The sequence below is a fragment of the Ursus arctos genome, unplaced genomic scaffold (assembly GCF_023065955.2).
Source record: "Ursus arctos isolate Adak ecotype North America unplaced genomic scaffold, UrsArc2.0 scaffold_34, whole genome shotgun sequence".
In the NCBI taxonomy this organism is placed as follows: Eukaryota; Metazoa; Chordata; class Mammalia; order Carnivora; family Ursidae; genus Ursus; species Ursus arctos.
The window spans coordinates 8,079,138-8,105,701 of NW_026623030.1; the positions used below are offsets into that span (position 1 = coordinate 8,079,138).

Sequence of the window (26,564 nt, forward strand, 5' to 3'; positions counted from 1 at the left end):
CATGTGCTTTCCAAGTGTCCTTCTAGCTTGGGAGGCCTGGATACCCAGCTAATGGGGTTCACGGGGAGTCAGGGCTCCAATCCAGTTTACCTGCTCCTGCCTTATGGGAAATGATGGTAATTGGGATGAGAGGTACTCTGCTGAAGACCGACTTGGTACCAGGCTACGCAACCCACTTGTTTTACAGACGTTGCGCTCACAACTTTTGAGGTTGGTACCCATTTTATGGGCAAGGACACTGAAGTCTGAGAAGTCGAGGCGCTGGCTTGGGCTCACCCAGCAAGTGATGGGGCCGGGATGGGCTCCAGGCCGACCCCACCTCCCACACTTCCAGTGAGCAGGCTCTGCTGTCATGTCCCACGTACCCCTTCTCCCCCCTTTCTCACGTCAAGATCTTCGTTCTCCGCCAAGTAACTGGCCTGTCATGCTGCTGCACGTATGTCTGTTACCGTGACAGGGGGCCAGGACATTCTTGTGTTACTTCCCAGGCAACGTGTGCATTTAGCCTGGAATTGTCTGACAAAGACTCACGCTAAAAAAAATACAACAGAAGACGTCTAATTAATTACCTTGCCTGTCAGCAGGCCCCTGTCCACCAATGCCTGACACAAGTTCTCTAAGAGCCACATGCACCAAAGGTGAGAGAAGGACCACTGATAGGTCAGGAGACAGGGTTCTGTCCTGGCTGCACCACCAAATAGATCTGGACCAGATCATCTGTCCTCCCTGGGCCTCTGCTGGCCCCGCCAACGCATTAAAATCCTCATCATCGCCCTCATCATTATCAATATTCACCGTCCATGTTTTGTTTTAAGGATTTCATTTATTTATTTATTTATTTATTTGGGAGTAAGAGAGAAAGAGAGAGAGAGGGAGAGCATGACTGGGGTGAGGGACAGAGGGAGAAGCAGGCTCTCCGCCAAGCAGGGAGCCTAATGCGGGGCTTGATCCTGGGACTCTGGGATCATGACCTGAGCCAAAGGCAGATGCTTAACCGACGGAGCCACCCAGGCACCCCCTTCACCGTCCATGTTACGACAAGAGGTAACAGTAAAAAATAGGCAAACATGGGGATCGCAGCCCAGAGACTATTTCTTCATAGGGTGAAACGGCCAGTGGATTTTAAATTCCCTCTTAAGCAGAACCCCCCCCCCCTTTTTTTTATACCAGCACAAACTCCTATAGAAAATTCTAGCTTAGGAAGGAGTGCAGAGATGAAGGTTCAGGGTCAAGCCTCCCTATTTGGTCTCTCTCCCTGACCCCTTGGAAGCCCTGTGAGGTCTCCCAGAACACAAGGCCTCCATAGACCATGGTGTACAAACTCCGGTATCTACCAGGACCAATAATGTGTGACTTGTAAAAAGTCACTCTGGTGGGGATTTCTACCCATCTGGTTCAATGAGTCTGCAGACCCCACAGAACAAAATCCCTGCTTCTGCCCGAAAGCCTTTCCCCTCCCCCTACTCCCAAGCTGTAGACCACCATGGGGTGAAGCTGTTAAGCGTCTTCTGCAATTTCTCAGACCATAAGGTGTGATGTGGTTTCCAGAAGCCCTGCTCAACCAGCCTCTTTATTTTAAACATACTCTGTTTCATTGAGACCTTCAAAGATGGCGGGTGGTGTGGGGCGTAGGCCGGACACCACCCTTGGCCTGGATGGTAATTGATCAGAAGTTGACAAGCAGAAAGCCCAGCGGACCTTGACTTTAACGTCAGCAGTTCTGTGAAAATCCAGTCACATGGGTTCACAGGCGAAAGCAACCAGTACACAGATGAAAATGTCTATAAAAATGTAGGATTATTTTCAATAAGCATCCATACCCGTATCTTTTTATTTCTCATGCCTGGTTCTTTTCCAGAGTCACGGGCTTGGCAGGTAATCGTAAGGATTGCTGATAATCTTATGCTCTTACAAGATTGCTTCTTTACATTCTACACCACTTTTTTCCCCCCACATGGTGATAAAGGGTATGATCGTCGTTGATACAGCAGTGATGGGTCACGCCTGCTGCCTGCTTATTTCTCATAAAAAAAATACTGGCTTGGAAAACCCAGTGCTTTCTGTGAAGGCAGAAAGCAGTGCTGAGATTAGCTATTGGAATACTCAGAGTCTGGCAGGAGCCCGAGGCACATCCCAACGGAGACGGGCTAATAAAGGGACTATTTACAAAGATATGGGCGCCGTGTGCGGAAGCACCAGGGCTGATAGAGCACCCGGGGGCTCGTAGTCGTGCCTGGGAGCATACAGAGAGGGCTGCTGGGCTGGAGGAGCTCTGGCTTTTGGCTTAGGGCAGGAGCCAATGCCAGGAGAAGCAGTAGGGAGAATTCTAAGAGAATAAATACTCCAGCTTCGTCTCTTCCTTCCCCCGCTCCTCCAGCGGCCATCCAAGTTCCCTACTGGCCACACCCGAGGGGAGGCCACGGGGCAGGGAGCCGGTGGACGTGGCCCATAGAGGTCGGCCTCCGGGGCACACATACAAGGTGGACAGCAGGAAGTGGGTGGGAAGGAACAGAGAGAAGACGTCTCGAAGCGAAGGCTTCTTTAGTCTGGGGTAAGGGGAGAACCCTTTCAGAAAGGGACAAATTTTTTTTTAAAGGTTTTATTTATTTATTCAACAGAGATAGAGACAGCCAGCGAGAGAGGGAACACAAGCAGAGGAGTGGGAGAGGAAGAAGCAGGCTCATAGCGGAGGAGCCCGATGTGGGGCTCGATCCCACAACGCCGGGACCACGCCCCGAGCCGAAGGCAGACGCTTAACCGCTGTGCCACCCAGGCGCCCCAGAAAGGGACAAATTTAAACGCTGACTTCAGCCACGGGGCTCCCACTCATGGAATCGGCAAGGGTGACTAGTGGTCACAAATTAACACACCAGCATGTGCTTTGATTAGTGATCTTGTCCTATAAAGACTTTCCTGGGCTGGGCTCCATAAAGATCATTGTTCGATCAAATGAAGTATGTCAGGGGGTTTGCCTGGCTGCCCAGCAGAGAGAGAGCTTGTCTCCTGCAGAGCTCAAGGCAAGTTGCCTTAGGATTCTGGAGACGTTAGGTTGCCTGGACGCCCTCTAGGATCTGTGAGCACAACCTCTTTTAATCCAGAGTCCTGGAATCCTGGGGTGGGAAATGGACCGGAAGCACCCCCCCCCAACATGCCCTAAATCCCACCCCTGCTGCAGCTAGCCTTTGCCCACCCTCCCAGCCAGTGGTCGTGAGGAAACTTGTCCTGGGTATAACTAAGCCTCTCTACTATGACACACCACGTGCAACTCAATGGCTTGGGCCACAGGTGTCTTCAGATTTTGTTTTGTTTTTTTTTTCTTTCCATCAACCTTCTAGAAGATTGAACCTTATTCCCTGGAACCCCTCTGCTTCTGAGGGACCTTGTCTACCACATCCTTAGCTTCTCTGGCCAGCTGGAACCAGTGTCCTTAGCCTGGGGTCTGTGCAGCAATAGTTCAAGGGAGGCGGTGTCCATGCCTGACGTCTAGATGATTCTGTGAACTCTCAAACATCGGGCTAACATGTGAGTCGGTGTTTGTGTATTCAGAGAAGCAGAAGTGGAAGTTCTATAGTCTCTATAAAAGATTCTCAGAAACAAGCTCCAGGACTCCCGCTTTAACCACAAGTACACCCTTGCCAGTGTGTGTAATCACCAAGCATCTAAGCTGGATGGGGCCCAGCTCACTGACCCGAACTCCTTCAGTTCACAGATGGGGAAACGGAGATCCCTGGCAGGGAGGTGGCAGGCAGGGCCACCCAGCGAGGCCTCTAGGATTTGGTTGCCTCTTCTCTCTGTCTCTTATTCTGTCCACAACCCTCGCCCAGCAAAGCCGTAGAAAGACTCAGGTGTCTAAGAGGATCAGAGTTCGATCTACTCACGTGGACCGCTTCCGTTCACAAAGTGGTGTTTTCAGTAGTTTATTAAAAGCTGCATCAACTCTTTGTACCTAGATCTCCAAGAAGATTCAGGGTCACTCACCAGAGACACTTTTTTTTTTAATAACAGCACTTAGTAAGTTTTTATTTTTTATTTTTTTATGTTTTTTTATTATATTATGTTAGTCACCATACAGTACATCCCCGGTTTCCAATGTAAAGCTCGATGATTCATTAGTTGCGTATAACACCGAGTGCACCATGCAATACGTGCCCTCCTTACTACCCATCACCAGTCTATCCCATTCCCCCACCCCCCTCCCCTCTGAGGCCCTCAGTTTGTTTCTCAGAGTCCATAGTCTCTCATACTTCATTCCCCCTTCTGATTACCCCCCCTTTCTTTATCCCTTTCTTCCCCTACCGATCTTCCTAGTTCTTATGTTCCATAGATGAGAGAAATCATATGATAGTTGTCTTTCTCTGCTTGACTTATTTCTCTTAGCATTATCTCCTCCAGTGCCGTCCATGTTGCAGCAAATGTTGAGAACTTGTTCTTTCTGATAGCTGAGTAATATTCCATTGTATATATGGACCACAACTTCTTAATCCAGTCCTCTGTTGAAGGGCATCTCGGCTCCTTCCACGATTTAGCTATTGTGGACAGTGCTGCTATGAGCATTGGGGTGCATATGGCCCTTCTCTTCACTACGTCTGTATCTTTGGGGTAAATACCCAGTAGTGCAATTTCTGGATCATAGGGTAGCTCAATTTTTAACTTTTTAAGGGACCTCCACACTGTTTTCCAGAGTGGCTGTACCAACCTGCATTCCCACCAACAGTGTAGGAGGCACTTTTGTCCTATGGCGGGGCTTTTTAAAAAATTGGCGCTATAGCAAATTGTTACAACTTCAGTGCCTTAAACCAACACAGATTATATTTTCTTAGACATCTGTCGATTAGAAGCCCAGCGAGGGTCTCCCCGGCCTAATCAAGGTGTCAGAGGGCTGTGTTCCTTCTGGAGACTCTAGGAGAGAATGTATTTCCTTCCGTCTTCCTGTTGGTAGAGGATACTAACACACCTTGGCTTGCCATACTCCCATCCTCAGAGGCAGCTGCAGGGACCTAAGGACCTTGGGATTGAGGATTAGGACCTTGACATCTCTGGGGTTCATTATTCTTCCTTTCCTAGGGTCATTCACAAAAGCTGCTTTTGTGACACTGCAGAGGTCACAGCAAACTTTTCTTAGCAAGGCTAGGTAGTGTGTCAGGCTTTGGGGGCCCTGTGATCTTTCTCGCAACTGCTCTGCGACCGTAGAACAGAAGCGATCGTGGGCAAAATGGAAATGAGTCAGTGCGACTGTGTTTTAATACAAGTTTATTTATAAAAAAACATTTGTAGGTTGGATTTGGCCCATGGCTGAAGTTCACTGAATTCACAAAGCATTGTCAGAGAGAACTTCTGGTCTGGCCTGAGCCCTGGGGCCAAAGGGATGGATAAGACGTGTTCTTGATTCATGAGGGGCTCTTGCAGTCCTGGTGGGGACAGACAGGTGTGAATAGAAACCCCGAGACTGACCGGCCCTCAAGGGTAGGGACCAAGGAGCCGCAGGTACACCCCTCGGAGAAGTGACCACATTTTCTAAGGAAGGAATTCCCTTGATTCCACACAAAGAATAAAGCTGGGAGGCCCTGGCCTGTGAACCCAGGATTCAAATGAGATCTTAGGCGTCTGAGGTCGTGGTTTGTCTGTCTACACCCGCACACTGGACAACCACCTTCTGGTTAAGAGGATGAGATTAATAGCTCTTACAAACCTGAGATTCAATGCTGTGTGACCTTGAACGAGGGTGCCAGTTTCCTTGTTCACTAAATGGACCTACGAGGGATGGTTAGATGGGATCGCGTGGAAAGCATATTTGTTGAATGAAGGGATTCTCCCTCCAGAATAGCTACTATGGTAATTAGTCTCGGAGTTTCCCAGAATGCCCTGGAAAGCTGGCCTCCTGCCCTCTTGTCTGATTCGCTAACACTCACAACGAACATAAAACAAGCGCACTGTAATGACACTGTTAATAATAGCAGTACCAGTTGTCCTAAAGCAAGAGCAGTGATAATGGTTGTTCCCTTTTAAGCAGCACTATTTATTTGTCAAGAACCATGCCGAGATCTTGATAGGGGTTATCTCGCTTCCCAGGAAGCGTCTGCTCCACCACTCAGCCCCATTCGTAACCACATTTTACAAAGGAGCACGGGAGGGTCAGAGAAGGCGAGTGATTGCCTGAGCTCACACAGCAGCGAAGGTTGGAAGTGGGACTCAAACCGAAGTTGGTCTGACACCGAAGACCACGTTCTTCTCCTGGCAGCCCAAGGATGACAGGCTCTTTCTTGTGTCTCCTTCTAGCGTCCAGACAGCGGTGGACTGCAGCAGTGGCAAAAAAGAGATGTAAGTTAACCCCAAGGAGAACCCTGAGCGGTTGACATTGAAGCCAAGAACCAGCCCTTGGCTCTCTGGGTCCAGTCTGCAGAGGGAACGTCCACGCCCACTTGGAGAAATACTAGCAATGCCCATGATCGCTCGGACTCCAAGGTCATAACACATGGCACTGGGGACATGTTATTGAACAGAGCAACTTCTTTTAGACAGAAAGAAGCCCATGACTTATCATGCCACTGTCCCCTCAAATGCCTTCAGTCGTCCCCTATTGCCTCAGAATAGACTTTTTCGACTGATATTTGAGCCCCACACATATCTGACCGTTATTTTCCTCTCTACCTGGAACTCCTCCTTTCCAAATCATCCATACCCTCCCCTTTTCCAACCTCCATACTTATGTGTATGCTGCTTCTTCCAGCTCAGATTCCTTTGTCCAGGCCCTATATGATCAAGCCCCAATCTTTAGACAAGTTATGATTCAACTATCTTTACTTAATGCCTTCCCTTATGCCTCCAAGAAGCAAGTCAATGCTTCTTCCTTATTCTCCTACTTTCTGTCCCTCTCTATGGCATTGCTACTTTTCTCCTTTATTTTGTGGTTATGGAGTCTTGAGGACAGGGTCAATGTTGGGTTCGTGTGTATAGCTCCTTCCCATGGTGCCCACCATGGAGTATTCTATAAACAAGCAAATGAATTTATAGAGAGACACAAATATAGATAGATATAGATACAGATATTGATATAGATATCAATATCAATATAAATACCAATAGATATAGTTGAGTGAGTATATAAACCAGAAAATGAAATAATCATTGAGTACCCACATCTATGACAGGCCCACACAAGGCCTAATTTCAGGATTAGAGGACATAAAAGTAAAGTCTTTGTCTACAAAGACATTCTGGTTAAGGCAGGCAGAGAGTTAAGACCTTCACTTGACATATTCCACGGACATACCATTGGGTATAAAATTCAGTGCCAAATTTTACTCTAAAATCAGGGTTGCCTCAACATCTGTATTAGCGTATTTACCTCCCCAAAGAAGAGCAGTGGTTAGTAGCATGGGCACTGGAATCAGAGAGCCCAGGGTTTGCCCCCAACTTCATCACTGACTAAGTGGGTGACCTTGGCACGAACCAAGATGGCCGCCTCAAATCCCATTACTCTCATCTATATAATGGGGACAGCACTGGCTCCCATCTCTCAGGGATGGTGCTGTGAGCACTGACTGAAGTTATACATGTACAACACTTAGCATACTCCTGGCTTATGCTTAGGGGCGAATATCTAGTTATTACTGTTACTGTGGTTGTCATTGTGCTGACAGCATCCTGTCTTCCGGTTCTAGAGATAACATCTCCGTCCTCAGCTCCCAGCCAGAGGGCAGTCTGCAGTCCTGGCTGAGTTGTAGTCTGTCCCTGGCCACAGACACCATGAGGACCCCCTCTCGACAGTCAGCCAGCAGCAGCCACATCCTCAGCTCCAGGTAAGAGTACGTCCCTGCTGCCTCTGGATGGCCGATGGCTTGGCGAATCTCATACTTTGAAGGTTGTGGTTCACATCTTCCGTTTTCTCCAGCCAAGGCCAGGACAAGCATGGCCTTGGACAGTGTGAGCTATGACCCTGCCACTTCTTAGCTGAGCGACTTTAGGCAGGTCGGTTATCTTCTCCGAGCCTTCATTTCCTCATGCGTGCAACAGGAAACACAATTCTGTTTACTGCTCCAAGGATTTAATGCAGCCCTCCCTAAAGCATGGTTTTCCAGATGATTTTTAAATAGCATGTGGTGAACATTTTTTAAATAACTGTGGATTTATTATAGTTGCCTTCTATCTCAAGCAAGACCTACTTGTCTTCCATTTATAGATAGTTCTGGATTTAAATTTTTCTTTGGTAAACATATTCACTTAAGCATGTCTGTATTTGGGGTTTTTTTTTAATGGAGAATCAGTATCGAGACAGTGAGGCTGGATGATTTCTCCCTCAGAGATTTTAGCTTTGTTCTGAATGTCAAGGTTTTCTATTTTCTGCACTATGGAGGAAGAAGGATTCAGTTACGGCCTGAGACGAAACTCTTGCAAATCTGTAGGATTGCCAACAATAGGTTTCTCTGACAACCGGGCCTTGGGAGCCACTCTTGCTTTAGGAGTTAAATCCACCTTCGCTCTTGTTTTTCAGCCAGCTTCGTTCCTCTCAGCTCATTTGGTTTTCCTTTTCAAGGGCGGCCCTCTTGTAATTAGGAGCTAATGGCCATAAATCAGAAATTATGGATTAAGCAGATGCGTAATTAAGATGAAATGCACACTGCTTTTGTGATAACAGAGGAACCAATGTGATAAACTAGAAAAGTCCCAGACTCAAAGAACAAATGCAGACAACCCCTTCCTGACTTGAAATGTGCTTGCTCTGAAGGAGGTGGGGGGGTGCATCTCTTCAAAAAGAAGGGGGTGGAAGTTCACGCTAACCTTTTGGGCATATTCAGCAAATGGCAAATGTCTGACGCATGCCTGCAGATAATCTTAGGCTGCAAAATTTGACGTCGAAAATATCAAAGAGAGGCTCCAAGAGTGGGGATGCATCTGGGAAGTTAATTAAAGCAAGATAATCTGATTACTGCTCTTAATTAAACACAAAGGCCTGTCTGGAGAAAGAGCCACCTCTTCTGTGAACCCCAGAGGATGAGGAATTTTTCTCTCCCGATAAATACGTACCCCTTTTTTTCCCCATCAGCCGGGGTAGAAGGCAGCAGAAACAGCACTGGCGGGGGCCACAGCAGGATGGGAATGCTCATTAACATAATATCTGAGTTTTGTAATTAACAACTGGACAGGCATACCTCGCTGTATCGTGTTCACGGTTTTGCACCATCAGATAGCACGTATCTTACCAATTGGAGGTTTGTCAAGCAAGTTGATCGATTGGTGTCATTTATCCAACAGCATTTGCTCTGTGTCTCTGTGTTGCATTTTGGTAATTCTTGCAATATTTCAAACTTTCTCCTTTCTATTATATTTGTTATGGTGATCAGTGATCTTTGATATTACTATTGTAATTATTCTGGGGCACCATTGGTAACACGTCCATATAAGATGGTGAACTTAATCAGTAAATGTTGCGTGTGTTCTGATTGCTCCGTTGACCAGCCGTTCCCCCGTCTCTCTCCTTCTCCTTGAGCCTCCCTGTTCCCTGAGACATAACAATATTGAAATGAGGCCCATTCGTAACCTTACAGTGACCTCTAAGTGTCCAAGGGAATGGAAAAGTCACACGTCTCTCAGTTTTAATCAAAAGCTAGGCATGATTCAACGTAATGAGGAAGGCACGTCAAAAGTTCCGAGGGGCTAAAAGCTGGGCCTCTTGTGCCAAACACTTAGGCATATGGTGGACACAAAGGAAGAGATCTCGAAGGAAATGACAAGTGCTACTTGGTGAACACACGAATGCTAAGGAAAGAAAACAGCCTTCTTGCAGATCTGGAGAGAGTGTGCGTGGTCTGGATGGAAGCTCAAACCTAGCACAACAGTCCCTGAAGCCAGAGCTGAGTCCAGAGCAAGGCCCTAACTCTTTTCCATTCTGTGAAGGCTGAGAGAGGGGAGGCGACTGCAGAAGGAACATCTGAAGCTAGCCGAGGTTGGCTCACGAGGTTTAAGGAAAGAAGTCATCTCCGTCACACAGAAGTACAAGGTGAGGCAGCAGGTGCTCACGCAGAAGTGGCACCAGGTTCTCCAGAAGAGCCAGCCAAGCTCATCCATGAAGGTGGCTGCACTCAACAACAGATTTTCAGTGTCGACGTAAGAGCCTGCTATCCGAGAACTTTCATAGCTGCAGAGGAGAAGTCAGTGCCTGGCCTCCAGGCTGCAAAGGACAGGCTGACTCTCTTGTGAGGGGCTAATGCAGCTGGTGTCTCTGAGCGGAAGCCAGCGCTCACTTACCATTCTGAAAATCCTAGGGCCCCGAAGCATGACGCTAAATCGACTCTGCCCGTGCTCCGTACACGCAATGACAAAGCCCGATGACGGCACAGTTTACTGAATATCTGTTTACAACACAGTTGACTGAATATCTGAGGCCCACAGTTGAGACCTGCTGCTCAGAAAAAAGAAAGATGCCTTTCAGAATATCACTGCTCGGGGCGCCTGGGTGGCACAGCGGTTAAACGTCTGCCTTCGGCTCAGGGCATGATCCCGGCGTTCTGGGATCGAGCCCCACATCAGGCTCCTCTGCTATGAGCCTGCTTCTTCCTCTCCCACTCCCCCTGCTTGTGTTCCCTCTCTCGCTGGCTGTCTCTCTCTCTGTCGAATAAATAAATAAAATCTTTAAAAATAAAAAGAATATCACTGCTCATTGGCCGTGCACCTGGTCACCCGAGAGCTCGGACAGAGTGGAGATGTAGGAGATGAATGTTGTTTTCATGGCTGCGAACACAACATCCATTCCATAGCCCGTGAACCAAGAGGTCATTTCAGCTTTCGGCCTTATTATTTAAGAAATCCGTCTGAAAGGCTAGAGCTGCTGTAGATAGTGTGTCCTCTGATGGGTCTGGGCAAAGTAAACTGGAAACCTTCTGGAAAGGGTTCACCATTCTAGATAGCATTAATATTCCTGATTCATGGGAAAGGATAAAACAGCATTGTTAACAGAGCGTGGAAGAGGTTGATTCCAACCTTCACAGAAGACTTGGAGAGGGGTTCAAGACTTCAGTGGAGGAAGTAGCTGCAGATGGGGTGGGAACAGCAAGAGAACTAGAAGTAGACGTGGAGCCTGAAGATGGGACTGAATTGCTAGAAATTCGTGATAAAACTTGAACCGACGAGGAGTTGCTTCTCGTGGATGAGCAAAGGAGGCGGTGTCTGGAGATGGAAGTTTCCTCCTGGTGAGGACGCTGTGATGACTGTTGACACGACGACAGAGCATTCAGAACGTCCCACACACTTAGTCAATAAAGCAGCAGCAGGGCTCGAGACGACAGACTCCAATCTTGAAAGAAGTTCTGCTATGGGTAAAATGCTATCCGACACCATCATCGCCTGCTACAGAGAAGTCGTTTGTGAAAGGGAGAGTCCATTGACGTGGCAAACGTCGTGTTGTCTTATTTTAAGAAACTGACGTAGCCTCCCTAACCTTCAGTGACCACCCCCTGATCGGTCAGCAGCCATCAGCATGGAGGCGAGACCCTCCACTGGCAAAAAGAGGTTGACTCGCTGAGAGCTCAGACAATGGTTAGCATTACTAGCAATAAAGTATTTTTTAAGAAAGGTATGTACTTAATTATGCTTTTTAAAGACAATGCTATTGCCCATTTAATAGACTACAGTATAGTGCAGCCATAACTTTAATGTGCAGCTGGAAAGCTGAGAAATGAATTTGATTTGCTTTGTTGAGATGCTTTATCGCAGTGGTCTGGAACCGAACCCGAAAATCTCCGAGGCATGCCTGTGGGAGCGTGCGTGATAAGGATCCTTAGCCCTTCGGTTACGTCCTAAGTTGTTCGTCACCCCTTTCAATGGGAGACAGGAGGCTGCAGGGATTTGGGTACGTGGGCTGAGCTCACAGCCCGTGAATTCCAACCCTCCATTTGCTCCCTTGCAACAGTGAGATTTGGAGCGAGATTTCTTAACTTCTCGTCTGTGTTTCTTTGTGAACAAATCTGGGTTGATGTCAGGTTAATGAGATGACACAAATGTGTCTTCATTCAGAGCCCCTGGCACCTAGAAGGAGCTCAAGAAAATTAGCTTTATTAGTGTTGGTATCTACTTGGTACCCAGAGAAACCCCAGGAGACAGACATGGTCCCATGCGATGGAACAGGAATCCGAGGCCCACAACTGATTCAAGCACAGACGGCCTAACCCTGTTCTTAGAGCCATGCCTCAAGCAGAGTCTGTCCTCGGCATCCCCAGACAGCCCTACCCGGAGCCTAGCCCCGCTTTCCTTCTCCCCTTCCAAGTCCTCGGGCTTGGCCCAGCACAGCTCAGAGCAGGGGTGCCTGCACCAAGGACAGTGATGGGGCCAGGCGGCAAGGAGGGACCATAAACTCCTTTTCTAGTTTCTTTAGGTCTACATCCCTGGGGCTGCATACAGTTGGTGCTCAATAAATGTTTGTTGAGGGGGCGCCCGGGTGGCTCAGTCAGTTAAGCGTGTGACTAGATTTTGGCTCAGGTCATGATCTCATGGTCGTGAGATCAAGCCCTGCACTGGGTTCCTGGGTGTGGAGCCTGCTTGAGATTCTCTCCCTCCTTCTCCCTCTGCGCCAACCCCCCCAACTCACACACGCACAATCTCTCTCTCAAAAAAAAATAAATAAATAAAATAAATAGTAAATGATTGTTGAGTGAATAACTAACCATAACATCAAGGCTGGAGCAGACATATTAACCCTACTTGGTCCTATCTCAGCCCGGACTGTGACTCACAGAGGGTCGGTAACTGATCGACGTCCCATAGCAGATAAGTAATAGAGCCAGTCTTCAGATTTGAATTCAGATTCGAATCCCTCCAAAGCCTGTATTTGTATTTCCTACACTACCATGGTTCTCTGACATTTATCGGGGGGGGGGGGGCGCAGATCACTTACCTGCAAAAATTACTGGCAACAACCGCTCTTTTTTTTTTTTTTAAAGATTTTTTATTTATTTATTTGACAGAGATAGAGACAGCCAGCGAGAGAGGGAACACAAGCAGGGGGAGTGGGAGAGGAAGAAGCAGGCTCACAGAGGAGGAGCCTGACGTGGGGCTCGAACCCATAACGCTGGGATCACGCCCTGAGCCGAAGGCAGATGCTTTAACCGCTGTGCCACCCAGGCGCCCCAACAACCGCTCTTAATATTAAAACTGCATAAGGGTTATCATTCAACACTCAGCATCGAACCAAAAAATGCCTACTGAGTGTCAGATCCCATGGCAGTAAGCCCTGAAATTTCTGAGCACTGTCCTTGGAACACGTTTGCAATGTAAAGAGTCGAGAACTTCTGAGTTAGAAGGAACCTCTGGGATTATCTGACCCACTTTGCTCCTTATGCAGATGGGGAATGTAGAGGTCTGGGGAGGGAAGTATCTTACCCAAATTTATAGTAAAGTCCAGGCTTAGGGCTCAGGTGCCTTCCAGCTCTTTCTAACTGCACAAGTAATCTATGAATTCTTCCTCCCTTCAAGAACTTAAAATATAACAGAAAAGGCTAAAATCCTCTTTTTTTGTAGAGAGAGAGAAAGAGAGTACACAAGTGTGCAAGAAACGGGTGGAGAAGGGGGAGGGGCAGAGAGAGAGAGAAGAAGAGAGAATTTAAAGCAGACTCCATGCCCAGCACAGAGCCTGACATGGGGCTCGATCTCATGACCCTGAGATCATGACCTGAGCCAAAATCAAGAACCCAGGCGGCCCAAAGCTAAAATCCTCTTAACCACACCCCCAATCGCAGCTCCCTTCCCAAAGGTATCCACCACCTTCAGTTCGGGGCACCCCCTTCCACATCTTTCTCCGTGGATTTTTAAACATGTATGTACCTGTAACAAATATAGAACATATTTGTGGGCTTTTAAAAGATGTAAATGATACGACGCTCCATGATGTACCCTACGCACTACAAAAATTCTTACTACGTGCTTCTTTCCCTCTACAATATATTTCGGCGATCTTTCCTTACTGGCCTAGGTCGGTCTCATTTTTTTCAAGTCCCGCAAAAGATCTTCACATCATGAGGTTTATTTCATTAAAGTCTTCTTTCCCTTTCAGCTGTTTTCCAGGTATTTGCTCCGAGCCTGTAAGCCTTGAAAACACACACACACACACACACACACACTCACGCACGTGGGCAAATGACTTGGTGGGTCCAACGGCGTTTGCGTTAAACTTGACTGGATGCTACCCGATCGTCCTTTCTGCTAGGAGATTAGACAGTAGGAGAGGATGACACACCTATATCCCCAGCCCCGTGCTACCTGGCACCTCGTAGGCCTCAATAAATGAGTCTCTTGGACGTTCCGAATTTGACTGAGAAGGAAGGTCACTTTAAAAACAGAAGAGAGAGAGAAAGCAGTCTTCTGCCAAAATAAATAAATAAATAAAAGCATTCCCTGCATTATTTATAAGGGGCCGTCAACCCAAGAGAAATACACCTAAAGCCTTATGATTTACAGTCCAGGAACCATGCAGCTGCCGCTGATAAATGCAAGAGCTTCTGGAGATGGGGACACTAAATTACCTTCGCGGCCCCCAGAGAGGAAGTTTATGGGCTTGGCGGTGGCAGTCGCACTTGGCTTGGGAATCTCTCTTAACCTCTGGCTGCAGGTGGAATCAGGGCCGTCCGGGGACGGGGACGCGCACCTCGGCCCCCGCCGTGTGCCTGGCCTCTCCTGCCTCTGCCCTTCCTGGCCCGGTGTGAAAGTGGGGGGCCTCTCCCCACTTCCTTCTTGTCTTCACCATACATCAGTCTTCCCCTACTTCACTGTAGACCCTCCTCCTCACCTTGCAGCCGCCCCCCCCCCCAAGGTCTTCGTTTTCCTCCCCTTTGGAACCAGCCTTCTCCAAAGTGGGGCTCCACACCCACCGTCTGTACTCACACTCCTCCCATTCCTGCCACCCAGAGCCTGGCCCCCACCACTTGTTGAAACGTTCCTCGCCATGTCAGCGGCTTCCGAAGGGACAAATCGGGGGACGTTCTCCAGTCTTGATCTTTCTCTGGACTTCTCCCCCGCGTTGGCAAACCCATCGAACACTTCTCTGTTCACTCAGCCTCGTAGACGTTTCTGCTCCTTGGAGCTCCTCAGACCTCTCTTTTCTGGTCTTTTCCTTCCCACCACTACCCCCCAAATGCGGGGGTCAGGTGTCGCCGGGTGCTGCCCTCACCTGGCTGCTTTGCTCTCTACCTGATCCCCAATGATCCTCTTGTGATTTTTAACTCCCCTACTGCAAGTGGGCCGCCCCCAAATGGAGACCTCCAGCTCTTACGTTCTCGCAGGTTTTTAATGAAGATAGTGTATCTAATTGTCTGCCCTGAGAAGACAGCCAACTGCGTGTCTCTCCAGTGTCTTAACTCAGCATATCCAGGAGGAAGTTCCTGCCTCCCTATCCATTCTGTGTTATCAGTATCATTTGGTGGTTCTGTCATTCATAAAGCCGCCCAAACCGGGTCTTCTCAGACTAGCATCCCCTCTCTTTCATCCTCATAATCAACAGATCCCCACATCTTATTTATTCTCCCCCCCAACACCCTTAGCTCTCTCTGCTTCTCTCCATCCTCACCGCCAACACCCATAAGTCAGGCTACCGTCGTTTCTGTCCTCCATGCTGACAAAGAGCTTCCAATACCGTCCTCCCTTGGTCCGTCCTCTACACTTCAGCCAGGATGATCCCTTTAAAAAGAAAGTCTGGCTGCAGTAGCTTCCCGTCTCCTCCCGCGAGTCAGCAAACTCCTGCCTACAGGCCAAATCTGGCCCTTGACCTGTTTTTGTAAATTAAGTTTTATTGGAAACCAGCCACGCTCACATTTTTGGTTTTGATTTTGCATATCGTTTATGATTGTCTCTGCATTGTGAAGGCAGACCTGAGTAGTTGCCACGGAGACCAGATGGCCTCTAGGCCACAAATAATTGCCGTGTGCCCTTTACAGGAAAATTTTGGTGATCCCTGCCCTCCAGGATAGAACAGGATGGAATTCTAGCACCTTCGTAGGCTTACAGTGCTCTGCGTGATCTGGCTTTTGCCTGCCTTTCTGGTCTCATTCCCTCCATCCAGGGATTCAAAAATGATCATGGGGATTTGATTCCCCCAGCAACCTCTCTGCCCTACTCTTCTCTACATTGGCTTTTTTCTGAGGTAGCAAGATGGCGCCCGAGATCTTCCAGCTCATGCCTGGACTGCTCAGAGTCCAAAAGTAAAGAGGGCTTCAATCTTCTAAGCAGTTGCACAAAAATCCTGAGCTTGACTTTCACTGGCCCAAAGGGAGTCACATGTCTGTTCCAAACCAAACAGAATGGATAAGGGGATTGAAGGAGTCTCTTACCCTAGGCTCAAGTTGGTGTTCTCACCTGGTTCTGGGAGATGGGATTATTCCTGCCCAAACCACAGCAACACTGCGGGAGGAAGGGTTTCCCCAAAGGATAAGGGGTGCCTTACTCAAAGCAGAATAATGGTGAGTAGATAAAAATCAAATAAGCAAAGCAATGTTTTCCACCAAGGGGAAGGTTGAATTATGGGAGTGGACAAAATTATGCATACAGAGTCTAGGGATGGGAGGGTAGAGAAGGGAAAGGAGAAGACAGTAAGAAAAGAGAAAACGTATTCAACTGTTTGAGGTCCCACTGAGTAGCCTTGGGAAGCCCAAAGAAAATTGCGTGTGTGTCCTGGTCAGAGACTTTATTTATCCCTCAATTTCAATGACCAATCTATCATCACATAATTAGTGATGCTGTCGTTTGAATTTATTACCAAACATGGCTCTCCACTGTTGCTATTGGACTTGTACCATATTGCAGTGTGAGCATGGAGATTATTGTATAAATTATTCTCACTCACATAATCATCGTGATTTTAATTACTGTGTAATCTTCGCTAATTACTGTTGTATGTATCATTTGCTTTGGTGCCGATTTAACACAACCGCTGTTCGTTTGGCTAAACGATGACATTACAACTTTTCCTTTTTCTGGGGGAAAATTTGCTTTCCGTAAACATTTGCAGCCCCATACTCTCGGCTTGCCGTTCTTGGTTTAAAAAAGAACAAGATTTAGACACCAACTTCCTTTCACCCCCGTTGATTTTTACGTGGGACGAGGCTGGCTTGAATTCGTAAAAAGGTCTAAATTACAGGGTATTGTTTTTAAAATAAAGTTGTATTCTTTTCAAGGAAGGGCAATTAGTCTACCACGGAAGTGAAGGCAAGGATGGGTCACATGAGGCCTGCTTAAATGCTTAGATAAGATGCGTTTGTAATTAGTTCATTAATTATGTAAATGTGAATGGATGGTACTTAGTGCTAGAAACGGGTCGTTCTCCAAGTAGGTTAAGCATTCACCGCTAATCTTATTTCAACAGTACATTTATTTACTGGTCTCTGCATTCTTAGACCGGGAGCTCAGGACCATTTTAATCCTGAAGATACTTAACGAACAGGGCTCTCATGAATATGGTTTTATGTCTTCCTGGGACGCAGGGCTGCTATTCGGTTTTATCAGTCTTAGGGAAGATTAGTGGAAACTGAAAGCATGGAAATGTCAATACAAACACATTTACCACGGACCCCAGGCCTGAGCAAGTGGAACCGGAAGTCCGGCTCTGTCCAGGATTCAGCCTGGGAGCCAACGTGACTCTTGGACAGGTTTCCATGGGAAGGAGGGCTGTTTTCTACCTAAAACTCCAGGTGTTGGATGCTGTCTGCGGCTCTCTCGGGAGTTTTGAGGCTCACCCAATTTAGCTGCAAGTTTGTGTAAAAAGCATTTGGATTAAACGTTGATGGTTCAGAACATTCTTTTAGAATCTGTGGCTCTCTGGGGTGCCTGGGTGGCGCAGTCGTTAAGCATCTGCCTTTGGCTCAGGGCGTGATCCTGGCGTTCTGGGATAGAGCCCCACATCAGGCTCTTCTGCTATGAGCCTGCTTCTTCCTCTCCCACTCCCCCTGCTGTGTTCCCTCTCTCGCTGGCTGTCTCTATCTCTGCCGAATAAATAAATAAAATCTTAAAAAAAAAATGCTTTAGAATCTGTGGCTCTCTGAGCTCTATTTTTGGTGAAGTAGACCTATCATTGAAACACACATCCAGGGGCGCCTGGGTGGCACAGCGGTTAAGCGTCTGCCTTTGGCTCAGGGCGTGATCCCAGCGTTCTGGGATCGAGCCCCACGTCAGGCTCCTCCGCTGGGAGCCTGCTTCTTCCTCTCCCACTCCCCCTGCTTGTGTTCCCTCTCTCGCTGGCTGTCTCTATCTCTGTCAAATAAATAAATACAATCTTAAAAAAAAAAAAAGCAAAAGAAACACGCATCCAGGAAAGTACATCATTATGAAATTTTCAAAAGTTGGTCCTACCTATGTAATTACTACCAAAAGCAAAACCAGATCATCGCAGGTGCCCCTAAAACCTTCTTGATCCTGTTCAAGTCATGACCTCTTCCTTTCTCAAAGGTAACCACCACCCTGACTTCTAACACTATGAATTAGATATGACTGGGGTTTTTTGTTTGTTTGTTTTAGTTCTATATAAGAGAAAGTATCCAGTAGTACTCTTTGGCATCTGGCTTCTTTCTTTTATGTGGGTTTTTTGTTAAAGATTTATTTATTATATTTTAGAGAGAGAAAGCCTGAGAAGGAGGGGCAGAGGGAGAGGGAGAGAGATTCCCAAGCAGACTCCGAGCTGAACTCGGAGCAGGACACAGGGCTGAAGTCATGACCTGAGCTGAAACCAAGAGTCAGATGCTTAACCGACTGCACCACCCAGGCACCCCTTTTAATATTATGTTTACAAGCTTCATTCACATTGTTGCATGTAGGGGACATTCCCTTGTTTTCTTTGCTCCATAGTCCATAACTGTGGTTCTCAGCTGGGGGCAATTTTGCTCCCCCCTCTCTGCCAGGAGATAGTTGATCATGTCTGGAGACATTTTTGGTCATCATAACAGAGACAGGTGCTACTGTAGAAGACCAGGGTGCTGCTAAACATCGTACGATGCACAGGACTGACCGCACAGAATTATCTGGTCCAAAATGTCAATTACGCCACCACTGAGAAAACCTGGTCTCTAATGCTCCATTGTAGGAATATATTATAATGATTTATTCATTCGGTTAATAATAAACATTTTAGATTGTTTCTATTTTTTAAAAAAGATTTGTTTATTTGAGAGAGAGAAAGAGAGAGAGAGCAGGGGAGTGGGGGCAGGGGCAGAGGGAAAGGATCTTGCTCTGCATTTTTGCTTACGCTTGGTTTTGTCATTTTTTAAAAAATGTTAACTATTTTGCTGGATATTGGTAGGGTCACATTTTTGGTTTTAACTTGCACGTTCCTGATAAAGAAACCTTTTCGTGCGCTTATATGTCCATTGGGATATCCTTTTTGATGCAATGTCTGATCCAGTCTTTTGCCCATTATGTTTTTTCTTCTGGGTTGTCTCTTTTTTTTTATTATTAATTTGCAGGAATCCTTAATATAGTCTAGATATAAGTCTTCTTGAGTATGTGGAGTCACTCCATTTGATGGAATGCCTTTTTCACTCTTACGGTTTATTCTGAGAAGTTCTTAATTTTAATGTAACGGAACTTACACTATTTTTCCTTTATGGTTGGTGCTTTTTCTATTCCACTGAAGATTTATTTGCCTACTCCCAAATTAGGAAAACATCCCCCTATGTTTTCTTACAAACACTGTATTGATTTAACTTTTATATCCAGATAAACAATTCATCAGGAATTCGTATTTATGGTGTGAGGTAGGGGTTAAGATTCATTGGCATATGACTATCAAACTAGCCTTGTGTATGTATTTTAAAATAAGTCATATTTTTCACGTTTACCACCATTATCATCTTCTATTAAATCAAGTGATTTTATATATATTCTAGACCCTGTTCTATTTCATTTTCCTGCTTGTCCATCTTTGAGCTGATTTAACATTGCCTTAATTAATGTAGCTTTGTATGTAAGTCTTGATATCCGAATGTGTGTGTTCCTTGGATTAGTTCTTCTTCCTCAAGATCAGCAAATGACTCCAGAGGAAAGATGCTATGGTGCTGGGCTCACCTCAACATACTTCCCTCTTTTCAAAATTTGACCCTTCAAGCCCTGGCTGCTTTGGTGCCTTCCAATGCCTGTAAATTTAAAGTTAGCTTTTTAGTTTTTCTACGTGGAGATTTTCTCTGGAAAATCTAGTCTATCTGAAAAAGCTAATCTATCATAGCCAGAAATTGAATGCTGAGCTAGACTTTTTACTCCCTTTGCTAAGTAAACATTTCTTCCTTATTTCCCATGCCTAAGAGGATACGAAGGTTCACTCAAATTTCCTTCCAGTCATAACTTGATGAATCTACTTTCCCTTTTAAACTTTAAGTTCTGTACTTCAGGGGCTATTGATCTCTGTATCGATGGCATCTGGGATCATGGATTCAGTAAATGACTCTGGATGGATGTAAGGAGGGGTGGCTGGCTGGCTGGATGGATGGATGGATAATTTCCACTCACTGAAAACTGCATTTTCATGAGGAACTGGGTGCTTTTATGACTAAGTCTGAGATTTTTTTTATGGTTATTTTCATTGCACCACGTTCCACTGAAGCAATGTCTGTGAAAAGTAAAGAAATGCATTGAAAATTTATTTAAATATGTTGAACCCAAGTTGAATCTCCAATCCAATTAGAGATTTTTAATCCCTTTACGTATCCAGTTTGTTCTTTCACAACATTGTGGAAATATGTATCAAAAGGTAAAGAAGTATAGGAGCGCCTGGGTGGCTCAGTCAGTTAAACATCTGACCCTTGATTTCAGCTCAGGTCATGATCTCAGGGCTGTGAGATCGAGCCCCATGTCGGGCTCTGTGTTCAGGGCGGGGTCTGCTTGAGATTCTCTCTCTTTCTCTCTCTGTCCCTCCCCCCTTCTCTCTCTAAAAAAGAAAAAAGAAAAAAAGAAGAAGGTAAAGAGTATACAATCAGTACTTTCACTGTCTAATCAGAGTATGACCTGAGATATTCTCTTTCCCTCGCTCTTGTTCCAGGTGTAGAATGGGGTGTTCAAGCCAGCTGGAATTTCAGCTCCCTTTCCATTCTGATATTCTGGAAGTTGATGGAATTCTGTAGCAATGAAACCAGGCTTTTGGCTTGGGTTTAGACATGAGGCATTCACTCCAGATTGTGTGCCAGAATTTGGCTTGAAATCTATTGTTTTTAAGCTCGGAGACGTGGGATTGGCTGACTGAGAAGCAGGGCTGCTGGGGTCTGAATGAACCAGCCAGAGGAGTCAGATGGAGCCCTTTTGTTCATTCTTTCTATGTTTCCACACCCCTCCCCCGCCGCTCCATTCCTTCATTCCTTCCATCCCGTAAACTTTCCTTCTAGATACCGGGGATTCACAGAAGAACTGTCCGATCTAGTTCGTAACAGTCTTGTTGTAGGTTACAAATAAGTCAACAAGCGATTGCAGTAAACAGTGGTGGGAGAGTCCAGGGGCTGTGGAAGCCAAAGGAGACACCTCACCCAGCCTGGGAGGTGGGGGAAGGCTTTCTGGAGGAGGCTACAGTTGGGCCCGTAAGTTGAAACAGCATGACAGTTTTCCTTAAAATAGTTTCCCATCTTTCTCCTAAGAAGAAGGACATCTCTTAACTACCATAGCACTAGCACACTGAAGAAAATCAACACACCCATAAGATCATCCAAGGTCCCAACATCCGTATTACCCCCAATATCCTAAAATCGTCTGTGTCACTGTATACTCTTAAGGATATTTGCTGCATTTGGTTGTTTTGTTTCTTGAATTTCTCTCTTTAAATAAAAGATAGTAGAGTTTATGGGGGGGAGTTTTTAGAAGGATTACAGAAAAATTAAGCAGAAAGTACCTATATAGCCCCTCTCTTCCCACACACAGTTTTCTCTCTTTTATTCACATCTTTGGTTAGCCTTTATTCCCTCTGAAACTAGAATGGTCCCCTCACCTCCCCCTCATCGCACTGAAATGTGTGTGTGTGTGTGTGTGTGTGTCTGTGTGTGTGTGTGTGTGTCTGTGTGTGTGTGTGTGTGTCTGTGTGTGTGTGTATTTAATAGAGTTCAGGGGTGGTTCTGGTGGTCAACTGCATTTAAAAACTGCGGGTCCTAGTACCAAGTACTTAGAACCCAGTAGAATATATGGGTGAGGCCAAGGAAAAATCTAGAACTTTCTGATGCACAGAAGGTAGGCAGACAGGCATCTACTGAGGGAGGGTCACTGGATTGCTTTTGCCCAAGAGTCAAAGACTCAGCACCCACTTAAGATCAGGGTGAACAGCAAGGAAGACTTGGGAGGTATCTTGTCCCATAGAAACCAATATATGATCAAGAATATATTTACAGAGTCTGTTTCCTGACTCAAGTCTTTGACCTTCCGGCCAGGAGTAACCAGGCTCGCCGCGGTCGAGCATGCTTCTTCGGTTATCCCATCCCATGGCTTCCTCCTTGCTTCGAGTCTTCCAGCTGGATGGCCTTGCTCAGCCTTGGTGTCCTTGCCTGTGCGATTTAGGTTATCAGCCCTTGCTTGCCAAGGGTTTAGATATTGAATAAGCTCATAACTGGCAGGGGAGAGGGAGGGATGGGGATCTCCTCCCAGTGCTTCCTGACATCCCTGCCCAAACCCTACCCCCCTTCCAAAAGCCTCACTCAACCCCACCAACGTCCTCCAGAAAGGCCAAGCACCCAGGCTCCGGTACCTCCCTCCCTTGCCAACCTCCTGTTGCACTTAGTCCGAGGCTCAGTTTACCCAGAACTTTTTGCCCTGCTGACCCTTCTTCATGGGCTTATCCAGTCTCCACTCCTCCTGTGTGCTCTCCAGGAGGGGAAGGCAGCCCATGCTCTTGCGGCATCCTATACAGTCAGACCGAGAGGAGAGCCTCGGCCCTAAACTTCCTCGGCAAGCCCACGTGCCTCTCCAAGCCTCGGTTTCCTCGTCTGTAAAATAGGACAGTAAAGGGCAGGAGAGGAGAGCAGTTAGGAGGCATGGATCCCGGAGCTGGACTCCTTGGCTTACATCCATGTTCTCCCACTGATTGTAAGGCAAATTACATATCCTTCTGAGCCACATTTGTGAAACAGGAAGATTATGATAGTGGATTATAGTAGAGGACTATTGTGAAGATAAAATCAAGGAATGTCTGCAAAGCGTAAAGGCACAAAATACAGCAGCGATTATGCAGAATTCAGCTGCACCCCGAAGGGGCTTAATAAATGTCTCACGTTCCTACCACATCACGCACGGTCTCGGACACCATAGCAACGTCTACTGCAGATTATCCGTTGTCCTGTTGGCCTTGGTCACGCACCTTCAGGTCATCTTAAAGGCACATCTGGTTTCCCATCCTGGGCCTTACCAGTGTTGGAATGTCCATACATTTTTAATTTCCTCTTGAATTTCAGGGTGCAGATGAAGAACGGGGGTGACAGCACATCTCGGGGGATGATTCACGGTGTCATTAAGTCTGCCTCGAGTTTTCTGTAGCTACTGTTGGCCCAGGCTCTGCCCAGACAGACTCAGACTCGGGAATTAGTTTTGCTGTGCAATAATGTTGGGGGCTGGTGAACCCCATGTCTCTCCTTGACTTGGATCTCACATTTTTGGTTCACGATGCCTCAGCGGACGTTGAAATATATGGACACGTAGATAGGAGTTCAGCCGGTCGAGGTTTCCACTCACCTTTCTGCCTGGAGGGCATGGGATGTTGTGGAAGGGAAAGGCATGACGTGCGGATCTGGCCCACCGGGGTTCAAATCCAGGCTCTGCCACTTAGCAGTGTGACTTTGGGGGAATGGCTTCTCACGAGTGGGGTTCAGTTTCCTCATCCGTAAGATGCGGCAGGGATTCTGACCCTGATGAGATCGTGCATACAGATCGCGTGTGTAGAGACATGCCTTTTCCATCCTGCACCTGATATTCATGGAACATTCATGGTAAAATGATGGAGCCGCGTTCACAGGACAGCCTGGCAGGGGCAGGGGTAGGGTTCACGCTGAGACACGTGTCTTGGCAGCTGGTTCGTTCTGCTGCCCAACGGACTGCTTCGATATCCTCGTCCTTTTCCTGTGCTGCTCAGAGCAGGGTCATATATGGCAACTGTTTGTTCTTGAACCTCTGCCCTCAGTCTGGAGCCTTCTCTACCTCTGATGGGCAGGGCCATTAAAGCAGAACAATCAGGGGCGCCTGGGTGGCTCAGTCCTTCAAGCGTCTGCCTTCAGCTCAGGTCATGATCCCAGGGTCCTGGGATTGAGCCCCATATCCAGCTCCCTGCTCCGTGGAGAGCCTGCTTCTCCCTCTTTCTCTACTTCTCCCCCTGCTTGTGCTCTCTCCCTCTCTCTCTGTCAAATAAATAAATAAAAACCTAGGGTGCCTGGGTGGTTCAGTCAGTTAAGCTTGAGCTCTGCCTTCAGCTCAGGTCATGATCCCGGGGTCCTGGGATCAAGTCCCACATCAGGCTCCCTGCTCAGCGGGGAGTCTGCTTCTCCCTCTGCCCTTCATCCTGCTTGTGCGAGATCTCTTGTTCTCTCGCTCTCTCTCTCAAATAAATAAATAAATAAAAATCTTAAAAAAAATAAATTTAAAAAAATCTAAAGAAAATTTAAAAAAAGGAAAACCATCAAACGAGCATTAAGATTTTTAAATTATTCCTCTTCAGATAGACTAAAGGCCAGACAGCAGAAGTTCCCAAGATGTTGCTGAAGTCTCTCCTTAGAGAAACAGGGTGTCCCCGCCTAGCTTTTGTCCGTACCTGTCTCCCAGTGACTCGGAGAAACTTCTATGCATTAGCGCTCGCCCCGCCCAAGGTTCCGGGAGGCAGGCACAGTGACATCTTGATCGTCTGCCAGCCGGCCATCATGCGATGCTGAGGAAGGAGAGTTCTAGCTGAGTCAAGCCGTCCGGTAAGGACAGCTGGGGGAAAAAAATGAGTCTTCCCAGGCCCCTGGATGAAAACAGCAGGTGGGTTTGAGATGTCCAAAGCTGGGTCAGAAATGGAAAGGATCACCTGCCTCAAGGGCAGAACTGGGACGACCCCCGCCCCCAGAAGTCTGCAAGAGGGTGTCTGCGTGCACGTGACATTCTGCGGTGTGCACGCAGAAAGGAGTGGACGCAAGCAACTTCGTACTTGGAGTGGAAATGCCGGCGTCGCAGGGATGTGGGTGCATTTCTGAATGGCAAAATCAGGAGACAGTACTCAGCCACGACTTCTTTCTTTCTCTCTGGGTGCCCTACCCTTCCCTTCCCCATGTCTTCTGCTACTCTTCTCGCTCTACCCCTTCCTCCTCCTCCTCCTTGTCCGTCCCGTCCAGCTCCCTAGGGGTCTACACAGCTTGGCTTGTGCTTCTGTTTCAAGCCCACCGGCTGAGGCTCTGAATGCACCAGACAACTCAAGGAAAGTGGGACCCAGCCTACCCACAACCCACCCCCCCAGAACACCAGGCCCTTGGGCCCCTCGGCAGAGCTCAGTAACCACCAGGCTGGGACGTTTTGGCTTGTACACCTTATGGAAGGAAGCTTACTGCTCCTGGTGGGCCTCGGGGAAGGCAGTCAGATCTGTCGGGTCTGGTGGAGTTAGGGGTCCCCATGGGGTTGGTCCCAGTAAGCCTGTGTCCTGGACACCAGCTCTCACAAGCTGGGGCCTCCAGACCCCCACTCCCAGGCTGGTGATGGCTTCCTGTGCCCCCCTGCCCATCCCACCTTGGGTCAAAGACAAGGAAGGCCGACCTTCCACTGCCAGCCTGTGCCCCTTCTGTGTCACCCCCTCCCTACCTTAGCCCTCAGACACCCTCTTCTTCCCCTCTCCTCTCCAGCCCCCCATCCATTCTCACTGCAGCTGCTCACTTGCCTGCTTCTTTTCTTCCCGCTTCCCTTGGACCCTCCTCCCCTTCCCGTCTGCTAGGTCCTCTTCCTTGTGAACCTATTTCCAAGCTAAACTTGACTCAGTTCAACAAAATTTACTGAGCAGCTGCTGTGTGCTGGGCTCGGTGCCAAGACAGAGGGTGCAGGGATGACAGCCTGCACAGTCTCGACAGCAGGGCTGGGGGGTAGGGGTTCCCCCACCTCCTCTCCTTCTGCCTTTCTCTACTTCCCCTTCCTCTTCCTCCCCTCCTTTCCCCCTTCCTCCTCCTTTCCTTCCACTTCCGCCTCCTCCTTTGCTCCTCCTCCCCTTCCTCCTTCTTCTTCTCCCCTTCCTTCTCCACCCCCTTTCCTCCTCCTCCCCTGTCTCCTCCTCCCCTTCCTCCTTCTTCTTCTTCCCTTATTCCTCCTTCCCTTTTCCTCCTCCCCACCTCCCTCCTCCGCACCTCCCTCCTCCCCACCTTCCTCTGTCCCCCTTCTTCCTCCTCCTAAATTCTCTTCCTTCCCTCTCCCCATGCCCTGTCCTGGCATCCAAAGCCGGCACTCGAGCTGGGAGCTAGAGTGATTGGGACGGCAGCATCCCAGGAGACTCAGGGACGGGTGCCCCGACGCCACCATCCCCACATGGCAGGCGATGGATGTGACTGAGCCCCTGAGACACATTCATCACGCCCACCTCCCTTCGGGGCCAAGGCAGGGCAGAAATGACTTTTGTTGGCTCCGGTGGCAGC

At 47.7% G+C, this 26,564-nt stretch overlaps 1 protein-coding gene across 2 annotated transcripts in view; it reads left to right on the plus strand.

Moving 5' to 3' along the window:
• The window catches only part of MYO18B (myosin XVIIIB), a 248,424-nt gene that overhangs the window by 215,987 nt on the left and 5,873 nt on the right, over nucleotides 1–26,564 (plus strand). For both annotated transcript variants that reach the window (XM_057305965.1, XM_048221462.2), the window contains 2 exons: nucleotides 6,277–6,318; nucleotides 7,662–7,799. In XM_057305965.1, coding sequence (XP_057161948.1) covers nucleotides 6,277–6,318; nucleotides 7,662–7,799 — 180 coding nt within the window. The remainder of the gene's footprint in view (nucleotides 1–6,276; nucleotides 6,319–7,661; nucleotides 7,800–26,564) is intronic.